The 10,582-nt window shown below is 56.2% G+C and overlaps 1 protein-coding gene across 6 annotated transcripts in view; it reads left to right on the top strand.

The window, feature by feature from the left end:
* Positions 1-281: 281 nt before the first annotated feature.
* Positions 282-10,582, top strand: part of DOCK6 (dedicator of cytokinesis 6) — a 41,312-nt gene continuing 31,011 nt past the window's right edge. For 4 of the 6 annotated variants that reach the window (XM_059160009.1, XM_059160008.1, XM_059160007.1 and 1 more), the window contains exons 1-6: positions 284-411; positions 7,118-7,205; positions 7,764-7,939; positions 8,167-8,235; positions 8,449-8,578; positions 9,414-9,626. In XM_059160009.1, the coding sequence (XP_059015992.1) occupies positions 368-411; positions 7,118-7,205; positions 7,764-7,939; positions 8,167-8,235; positions 8,449-8,578; positions 9,414-9,626 (720 nt within the window). In that variant the 5' untranslated portion in view covers positions 284-367. Of the gene's footprint in view, positions 412-7,117; positions 7,206-7,763; positions 7,940-8,166; positions 8,236-8,448; positions 8,579-9,413; positions 9,627-10,582 lie in introns of all 6 variants that reach the window. The other 2 variants (XM_059160010.1, XR_009350599.1) reach the window with 2 other exon arrangements.

Raw genomic sequence — 10,582 nt, 5'->3', positions numbered from 1 at the left:
CGTGCTTCATAAACGCTTGACATTATACTTATTACGGATGATCGTGGTGATTAATCAGAGGGCAGAAAGAGCATCCCCCGGAGTCTGACACCCCCGGCCTCGGTCCCGGCGTCTCTCTTCCCCTGCCCCCTGCAAAGCCTCAGTTTCCCCACCGCAGACCCGAGGGGCGCGCGGAGGCGGCCCGGGGTCCCCGCGCCCCTCCGGCCGGCAGGGGCAGCACGGAGCCGCCCCGCACACCCGGAAGGGCCCCGCCTCCGGCCCCGGCCCCGCCCAGCCCGGGCAGCCCAGAACCGGGAGGCGGCGGCGGTGGCGGCAACCACGGCGGGGACGGTGCGCGCGGCGGCATCGGCGGGACCCGCGCGGCGCCATGGCGGCCGCCGAGCGCCGCGCCTTCGCGCACAAGATCAACAGGTAGCTCGGCCGCCGGGCCCCTCCCGGGGACACCCGCACGTGTCCGGGCCCCGCCCCGGGGTGGCCCGGCCCTCCCCGGCCCCGGCGTCCCCCTCACCGTTCAAGCCCCTTCCGCCCGGGCCGGCTCTGGCCCGCTTCCTCTGGCGGGGGCCGGGGGCGGCGGGAGGCGGGGAGGGCGGCGGGGGTCCCCGCTGGGGCCGCGGCGGGGCTGCGAGTGCGATGGCGGCTGAGGGAGGTCCGCCCTGGGCGCCGCTGGGGAGGCGTGGGGGCGTGTCCGGGGGCCTTCCTGGAGGCGGTGGCGCGGGGAGAGCAGGTATCGGGAGCCCTCCGCGTTCCTCGCCATCTCCGGGTCCTTCCTGGGTCCCCGAGTCCGAGGGCGAGGGAGCAGGAGGGGCTTTGGCGACTCATCCTCTTGCCTGGCGCGGGGCTGGGATGCTCCTGGGGCCGGGATTTGGGAACAGGGATGGTGCTCTTGGAGGCCTTGGAGGCCCCTCGGGAAGGTTCCCGTGCTCTTCCCCCACTGCCAGGGTCCCGTGCCCAGCTGTCCGGGGAGCAGGGGACAGCTGTGGATGGCCCCCTGCCCCCAGCCCTGCTTCAGGCTCTCCCAGCACCGGCTGGACGCGCTGGAGATGGATGGGTGATTGAATGGAGGGAGTGGGGGCTGGGGACCCAACCAGCTGGTGGGCAGACGGGGGAGGGGACAGGCGCCAGGCGCTGGGGGATCCATTTCCGTGGCCACTGGAGATTGTAAGAGACTCAGCCTGGAAGGGGGAGGTCAGACCAGGGCTGAAGAGCCTCTCCCTTGTCTTTGCCTCCATGGCCAGTCGGAGTTGGCCCACGGGGGGTCCTCTCCACCCCGGGGCCTGTGCTGGCCACGCCCAAGTGAAAGAGCTCCCTGTCCGTCCAGAGCTGGCCTGATGGAGACACAAGGAAAGATCCACCCTTGGTGGCAGATACAATGGGGTAGACAGACAAGTAGCACAATCAAGTAGATTATGTATTAATGATAAGTGCCAGTGCTATGGGGACGCACATGGCAAGGAAAGGAAGTGGGTGGCATGGGGAGGCAGATCAGGAAGGCCTGGACGATAAGGTGACATTTGAGCAAAGTTCCGAAGAGGTGAGGGAGGCATCCATGCCCGTATGTGGAGGAAGAGCAATCCCAAAATGGGAGAAGGGCAAGTGCAAAGGCACTGAGGCAGAAGCAGACATAGTGTATTTACAAATAAATCATCTGACTGTCTGGAGCAGAGTGAGGAAGGGGACAGTGGGAGCAGATCCCTCAGGGTCTTGTGGGTTGTGGGGAAGACCTTAACTGGTATCCTGAGTGAGGTGGGAGCCATGAGGAGTTCTGAACAGAGGTCACACATGTGACCATGTGTCTGGAGCATAGCAGTCAGGCAATTTTTATGTTCTGTTATTTTTATGTTCCCAAATTGCCTCTCTGTCTTGGACCTTTGGCTTCTCTGAACCTGTTTCTTTGCCACTCAGTCTCTGTGTTCTTGGTTCCTGGCTTCCACTCCAGTAAAAAAGAGAGGTCCTAGGGTCCTGCCCTGGGGAACAGATACTATAGAGCCCAGGGTAAGAAGAGCAGAGAATGTTCCTGGGACCCCAGTGAACCACAAGCAAAAGGCTCAAGTCTTCCAGCCTTCCTCTGCCAGGGCCTCCGTAACAGCCTTTTGGACACCCAGGTGTCTACATGCTCAGATCTGGGCCTGAATTCATCTGGTCAATCATTCAGTCATTCATTCCTCAGTGCCATACTGACCCAGATAGTAAACAGCCCCCCAGTTTCCTAGTGAACAGATTCTTAAAAAAAAAAAAATTGGGGAGGGGACAACTTAAAACTACAAACTCTTATAAATGTAAATAGCATGGACAAACATTCCTGTAGCAATATAACGTGTTCATTTTTTCACAAATAAAATACAATATGGAGTGGCGGTAATGGCCAGCGCTCACAGTATGTTTATGGCTGGCTGGTCCCCAGTGGAAATGCCATTTGTGTGTCACCAGAGCCTGTCGACGTAGGTATAACTATGGAAAGTGGGACTCACAGTGGTTAGGTGGCTGTCGAGCATCTCTCGTGGGGAAGTGAGCCCAGAAGCGTGGGGCCATAGACTTCAGAACAGTCTCAGCAACCGTGTCACTCTTCCTGTCCTCACGTATCCCCCGTTCTTCCAGGCATCTGATTGTGGCATCTTCTCTCACCGTCCCCTCCCCCCTGCCCCGGGTATCTGATGCGGGGCTGGTGGCATTTTTCACTCAAGGAAATAGTGACTTTGTTGGAGGCGTGGGAGGACAAAGAGACATGTATTAACCAAATTCCAAAGGTGCCTCTGGGATTTCAAGAAAATGGCTCCCTCCCCCCCCGTCCCCAAATATATCTGCAAACTTGAGCACACACACGTATTATTATTTCCTACCTTCATTTTTTTTAAGGTTTTATTTATGTATTTGAGAGAGAGGGAGAGAGAGAATGAGAGTGAGTTAGCATGAGAGGGAGAGGGTCAGAGGGAGAAGCAGATCGCTGCTGAGCAGGGAGCTCCATGCAGGACCCGAACCCGGGCCTCCAGGATCTCGACCTGAGCCAAAGGCAGTTGCTCAACCAACTGAGCCACCCAGGCGCCGCTATTTTCTACCTTTTAAATAATGGTGACATTTGACATGCATCTAGAAAAGTCCAAAGTTTAAAAGAGTAGTTATAGAACCAATGCTCAGGGGGATGTCTGGCTAGCTTGGTTAGTGGAACATGGGATTCTTGATCTCGGGGTCATGGGTTTGAGCCCCACACTGGGGGTAGAGTTTATTTTCAAAAGAATTAAAAAGCAGGGGCATCTGGGGGGCTTAGCTGGTTAAGCGTATGCCTTTGGCTCAGGTCATGATCCCAGGCTCCTGGGATCAAGCCCTGCATCGGTCTCCCCACTCAGCAGGGACTCTGCTTCTGTCTCCGCCCCTCCCCCTGCTCGTGTTCTCTTTCTCTCTCTCTCTCTCATTCTCTCCCTCAAATAAGTAAAATCTTTTTTAAAAATTAAAAAACAAAACAACAACAATAAAACAACAAATGTCAGGGGAACAATCCCTCAGGTCAAGACAAAGGCAGTATTGATCTCCTGGGCCACCTAACCTAGCTGCCTCTCCTGATCTGCACCTAGTTCTGTCCCTTAGCCAACTGCACACTGATGGTGGCTCCCCTCCCTTCCTCACTTGAGTTATGATGTCCCCTGCCGAGCTGGGTCCCTCTGCACCATGGGCTACTCTTGCCTGTTTAGAACGTCTCATCAGTGGAATCACGTTGGGTATCGAGGCTGGTGTGGCCCGAGTCTCTCACCCAAGCCATTACCTGCAGCCGGGCGCATCCTTTTTCATTGCTGCATACTATTCCTCCCATGCACATTGTCTCCCTCTTTGATCAAGGAACACGTACATCTTTTCCTTTGGGGTTGTCATGACCAGGCTGCCAGGGACATTCCCAGCCACGTGTTTTATCCCGAGTGTCTACGCCTCTGAGTGGGATTGCTGGACTGGTTTATCTTCAACTTCGCTCTGTCATTCCAAACGATTGTCTAAAGGGCTTCCCCCAGCAGCAGATGAGTGTTCCTCTTGCTGACAGGGAGATCATTTGTCTTTAAAATGTGCAGCCAGTCCAGGAGGGCTTGGGTGTGCTATAAAGAGAAATCTCCATGGTTTTATATGGACTCATCTTCTTCCCTCACTTATTTACCCAAGTGGGAACACACAGAGTTAGAGCCTTATGTCATTCTCATTTCTGGTTTTATTGTCCTCCTCCCCTGGAGGGAGTAGACCTCTGTTAATCTGCCCAGCCTTGGGGTGAGGTCTGCAATCTCACATGAATTCCCAGTGATGCCACTGCTTCATCTTTCCCCTCTGAGTGTCTGTGTCGTGTCCCATAGGATTGCTAGCTTTCAGCTTAGGGGGATTTGTTTCCCTAGTAGCTCTAACCCACCACCTGATCTCAGCAGTTTCTCATTGCAATCCTGAGATCACTTCCTGAGAAAAACCAGTATATTTAGACCCACATTTTGCCTCCTCTAAAAAATGTGCTCCATGGGGGTGTCTGAAGCAGATCTGATGTGGGCATGAGAAAGAGAGAGGAAGTGGAAATGGCTCCCAGGCATGGGTCCTGAGCAGCCCAGAGGGCGGGGCTGCCCTTAGGGAGCCAGGGAAGATGGCAGGAAGGCAGGTTATGTTCAGGGTACATGCCTGCATGACCCCACATGGGCATGCAAAAGAGGCAGGTGCCACCCAGAAGGGATCCAAGGATTGTCTTTGTTTGGGCGCTCCTGAAACCTGGAGGCTGCATGGGACCACTGTGGGGGATGGTAAGTGTGGACACGGCAGAGATACGTTCTAGGACCCCTGTTCTTGGCCCTGCTTCCCATCATGGGCATGTGGAGTACCGTGTGCTGCGGGTTGCGCAGACTCACTTCTGGCCCTCAGGGGTTTGATTCTGGGCACCTAACCACGTTCAGCTCTGTGAGCCTAGATGCCTCCTGCCCCTCTCTGAGCCTCACTCCCCTCCTGGGCCCCTTCTGGCCCAGCAGAAAAAGCAGGGCCAGAAATTCCAGTTTCCCAGGATCCTTTTAAGGCAACTTAGTGACAGCAAGCCTTAATCGAGCACTTACTGTGTGCCAAGCCTTAAACTCAGAACAGTTCGATAAGGTGTGGGCGCCGCATTGAGCCCAGAGGTCCAGAGAGGGGATGACACTCATCCCTGCTTGCGCAGGTCCGACTACAGAGCCTGGTGACACAGGAAAGTGGCTCCTGTGGCCACAGTGGCAAGGACCTGGCCTTTTCCCACTCAGGGGCCATCTCTCCAAGGCCAAAGACAAAATGAAGTGGGAGGCCCTGCCCTCCCTTCTCCCCTCTCCCTGCTCTGGGGCCGCAGGTGCAGAACAGCTGGGACCAGGGCACCGATGGGCGCCCTGTCCCGGCATTTTTATAAATCATCCCCCAAGACCCTGTGTGCTCAGGCTTCCAGAGAAGGCAGCCCCAACTTTGGGAATTTGAGGACAAATAGCTTATTTGGGACGCCCTTTGAATTTCCTGGAAGATCCTCCATTCGCTAGCCCCAGACCCCCAAAACAATAGAAGCAAGACTGGGACAGTCAAGAGAGGAAGTAAATAGAATACAGAGGCAGAAGAATGAGGCTGAGGTCTCAGCTGGAGACCCCCACGTTGGATCAGGGTCATGGTCAAGTTTTGTTTGACTTCAGAGGCTTCCAGGTGACCCCCCCTTAGCCCCAGTCTCCCCGACCCTGACCTGTCTTCTCCTGAGCGCACCACACACATTAATTTCATCCATGGTCCGTGGTTTGCGATCAGCATAGCACTTTTTTTTTTTGGGGGGGGGGGGTACAACTTTTCATTATGAAACTTCCAAGCACACAGAAAAGTGGAAAATGGAAGGGAATAATACCCAAACACCCAGACAATTGCCTTCTCAATTTTAAGAGGGATTGAAGCACAGAAGGGGTAGCCTACCTGCCCAGAGCCACACAGCTGAAAGGTCTGGGGCTTCTAACTCACGATGGATTTAGGCAGGTTGGACCAGGAGGGAAATTGGGAGGGATTTGTTTCCTAAGAAAAATGTATTGAGTACCTCCTGGCGGCGGGGTGTGTGTGTGTGTGTGTGTGCGCTTGGGTCCTGTGTGTGTGTGTGTGTGTGTGTGTGTGTGTGTGTGTGTGTGCTGGTGCTTGGGCCTCCGTGGGGACCACATAGCCCTATTCCTGCTGTCATACAGACCCAGGGAAGCGGGAATCTCCATGCTCCGAGCACAGAGCCTGGCCACAGGGTCTTTGCACTTGCTGTACCCTTTGCCTGGGATCCTCTTCTCCAAATAACTATGCGGCTCTCTTCTCTCCTTCCCCTCCTTCCAAGCTTAGCTGAAGGAATTGAGGGCCTGGGGGTACCAAGTCCCAGTTTCCTCTGCTGGCCCCCTCCACTGTGGGTCTTACCCCTTCAACCTCCTCCTCCCTGACTTGGAAGGCCAGCACAGATGCAGGTGGCCTAGGAAAGCCACAGCCCAGATTTTGGCTACTGGGTGTGCTCTGTGAGTCATGCTGGCCTCTTAACACATGCTCAGCCTGGTCTCCGGCTCCCTGAGAATGAGGTATGGAGTGCCCCCCGAATGCCAAGCCCACTGCTCAGCTCCCCACCACAAGCCTTGTGAGGTCCCTTAAGTATAGTTGGGTACACTGAGGCTCAGAGGTAGGAGTAACTTGCCCAAGACCCCATAGCAAGGAAGGGACAGGACACACATTCTGGATGGAAGGTAGGGTGGGCAGAGGTCGCCAGATGAGGAAACCAAGGCAGGGACCAGGGGGCAGGCCAGTCAGACTTGGACCTAGGCTGGGCATCTGCGATAAAGAAGGATTCGTGACCCTCATGCCCTGCAGGGACCAAATCCTTCCATCTGTGCTTGGTGGGGGTTGGAAGGGCCCCAGGCGCAGCTTGGGAGGGGTGGGTCCTGGGGTCTCTGTATCAGCCACGAGCCCTGGGACCCCAAGGCTGAGATCTGCAGATCCTGAACCCAGGGTTCTCCCAGTCCGTGGCTTGGGTTTTTCCCTTCCATGGCCTGGATTTTCCGCTCTGAGGATGAATTTATGGGCCTGAGGTGAAGTTCCCAGGGCCCCACTGCCCAGGTTGTCATGTCCTCAGTGGCCCCTTCCCCTGTCCCCCCAGGACGGTGGCTGCGGAGGTGCGGAAGCAGGTGTCCCGGGAGCGCAGTGGCTCTCCCCACTCCAGCCGGCGCAGTAGCAGCTCCCTGGGGGTACGTGTTTGGGGGGTGCCCCCTCCAGGACCCTGCTCTCTAGCAGATGTGGGGTTCCCCTCTGCCCCGGCCTGGCTAGGAGTGTCCCCACTCCTCTCTCCCTGTGGGTGGGGAGGGTTGTCCCCTCCCTGCAGTGCCTCGCGGTTGGGGGGGCTCAGTGGCAGCCCCGTGGGTGGTCAACCTGATGTCACCCCACCTCCTGCTGCTGGGACCACCCAGACTGGGGTGGGGTGGGGATGGGAGGTACTCCCAGCTGCAGCGGAGAGGGAGTGGGGCCTGAGGAATTGTCTTTCTCCGCTGCGCTAGCCTGCTAGCCTTTCCTTCCAGCGTAACCCTGCCCCTCCAGCACAGGGTGTGATTTCCTGCCTGGAAAGAGGGGCGGGGCAGGCCCTGCGGGGAGGGGTAGAGAGTCTGAGGTCACTGCCCCCCCCCCCCCCCACAGCTCCAACACTCCATGGCTCCCACCACCCTCTTGCTCGAGCCCAGGCCCACGCTCCCACCCCCCTGCCCCTCCTCAACCCCCAGGGCACGGCCCACAGTCACCTTGCTCCAACCCAGGTCCCACTGACTGAAGTCATTGAGCCCCTGGACTTCGAGGATGTGCTCCTGAGCCGGCCACCAGACGCTGAGCCCGGGCCCCTCCGGGACCTGGCTGAGTTTCCAGCTGACGACCTGGAGCTCCTGCTACAGCCCCGGGAATGCCGGACCACAGAGCCTGGGATCCCCGAGGATGGGTGGGTTCAGCTCCCCGCCCTTCCTTCCATCAAGCTCCCAACAGCCCCCAGTTCAACTCCTGGCATGGCTGTGTGACCTTGGACAAGTTACCCTCCCTCTCTGAGCTTCCATCTCCATATCTCCAAAACAGGCAGACGGGCATGCCATGCCCCCCCACCCCCCGCAGGCACTGCAAAGATGAACACTCTTGCCCTGCCTCTGTTTACCCTGATTTTATATTGTACAGAAAGCTGGATGCCCAGGTGAGGGCCGCGGTGGAGATGTACACGGAGGATTGGCTCATCACCCACAGGAGGTGGGTCTGACTCAGGGGCAGCTCTGGGCAGAGGGTTGAGAGGTCAGGTCTGAGCCCATTGGGCCACTCCTCCTGCTTATCTGCCCGCACTCCCCACAAGGGCAGCTGGACTTCCCTGGTGGGTCACGGGGAGGGTGGGTGGCCGTGCAGGCATCACACGCACCTGTGGGTGTGCCTTGATCCCTGCCGCCAGCCAGCCCTGCTCCCTCCTAGGTACCAGCATCTGAGTGCGGCATACAGCCCCATCACCGCGGAGACCCAGCGAGAGCGGCAGAAGGGCCTCACTCGCCAGGTCTTTGAACAGGACATTTCGGGGGATGAGAGGTCCGGCCCAGAGGACTCGGTGAGGGAGCCCGGGGCATGTGTGTGGGGGGCTGTGTGTGGGCTCTGGCCCCAGCTCTCGGTCACATGGGACGGGAAGCCACCGCAATGGCCTTGAACCCGAAAGGAAATGTGTCAGCCCCGTGAGCTAAAAGTTCAGGGTCATGATTATGCACACTTATTAAGGGCTTAGCGTGTCCTCGTCTTTTATCCTGGGAGGCAGGGCCACACCCATTTTGCAGATAAACTGAGGCACAGCAAGGTGATTCGAGGAGCTTCACAGGCTCACTGGGTCTTGAGCCAGTATTCACCAGGCTTCTACTTTATGCCCACAATAATCCTACTGAGAATTATTGTTATCGCTTCCACTGTTAACTATTTTTGGACGGAGATGAGCTTCCCGAGGCCCCTTGTGCTGGATTCAGGGACACAGGGTCACGGAGCTGAGTCGGGGTCTGGACCGTGGTGGTCTGCCTCTGACCATATAGCTGAGTTGGGGCGGGGAGGTCAGGCGGGATACCCAGAGCCAGGGACAGTCCCACTGGGAAGAACTCTCCCTCCCCTGGTGACAGTGAGCAAAGCCCCACAGAAGGTTCTCGCCAGCCCAGCCCACACATGTCCTTACCTTGGTGCCAGGAGTAGCCTCCCTGAATGGTAATAAAGGAGGGCCACCCCTCCCAGGCAGAAGGTTCTAGAAAGAGTCTCAGCAAAGTCTTAAAGTGACCCTTGTAATGGTGAACCCATCCCACGGGCCTCAGCTTTCCCATCTACGGATTGGGCACGAGGACTATCTCACTAGAGCGGGATTGAAGGTGCATTTAGCTGACGCTCCGTGTTTATGCCTTCTCCACCGGCAGGATGACCCCCGGCACTCCTCGGGCTCCCCAGAGGACACCCCGCGAAGCAGCGGTGCCTCCAGCATCTTTGACCTGAGGAACTTGGCAGCTGACTCACTGCTACCCTCGCTGCTAGAGCGCACGGCCCCCGAGGATGTGGACCGGCGGAACGAGGCTGCTCGGCGGCAGCACCGGCCCCGCGCCCTGCTGGCCCTCTACCCGGCACCTGATGAGGTGGGAGCCCACAAGCCCACCGGGGGCCCATACCCACGCACCTGACCCTGTATGGTACCCCACAACATTCACTGGGTGCCTACTGTATACCCTGGGGTTTTCCGTTTGTTTTTGTTTGGGGGTGGTTAAAGATATTTATTTATTAGAGCACATGTGCACATAGAGGGGAGGGGCGGAGGGAGAGGGAGAGAATCTCAAGTAGACTCCCGCTGAGTGCAGAGCCGATCCCACAGCCCTGAGATCCTGAGCTGAGCAGAAATCGAGAGTGGGAGGCTCAACCAACTGAGCCACCCAGGCACCCCCGTATACCTCGTTTTTTATTCGATTCCTTTTATTGGATGCCAGCTATATGCCCTTGGATTTATCCCAGTAGCGTTTATTGGATACCTAGCATATACTCCTGTAGTCTTTCAACTGATACTTAATGTATGCTTGTGTATAGTCTCCTTAATCAAACAACTTAATCAACTGATATTTATTGAGAACCTCCTATATATGCCTATATTGACCCATGTAACATTTATTGGTCACCTAGTGTATACTCTGTGCTTTTATCCAGTAGATTTTATTTTATATACACTTCTGTATTCATCCACTAACATTTTGGGGGCACCTATTATATACTACTCTGGTCAACCAACATTCATTATGTGCCTACTGTATAATCCTTTATTTAATCAAACAGCATTGAAGCAACTCAAATATCTTGAGTAATTACGTTTACCCAACCAAGTTTTTTTTAACGTAATGTCTGTGCCCAACACGGAGCTTGAACACACAACTCTGAGATCAAGAATCGTGGGCTCTGCCAACTGAGCCAGCCAGGCACCCCTACCCAGCCAACTCTTATTAGAGGCCTAGTATATACACCTCTGTTTTCATTCAGCCATTTATTGAGTGCTTGCTGTATACCCCTATGTTTATTCAGTCCATACTTACTGGGGGCCTAGAGTATA

This window comes from Mustela lutreola, chromosome 2, assembly GCF_030435805.1.
Source record: "Mustela lutreola isolate mMusLut2 chromosome 2, mMusLut2.pri, whole genome shotgun sequence".
In the NCBI taxonomy this organism is placed as follows: Eukaryota; Metazoa; Chordata; class Mammalia; order Carnivora; family Mustelidae; genus Mustela; species Mustela lutreola.
The sequence above is the reverse complement of the archived record's forward strand: the minus strand, read 5'-3'. Positions and strand labels throughout refer to the sequence as shown.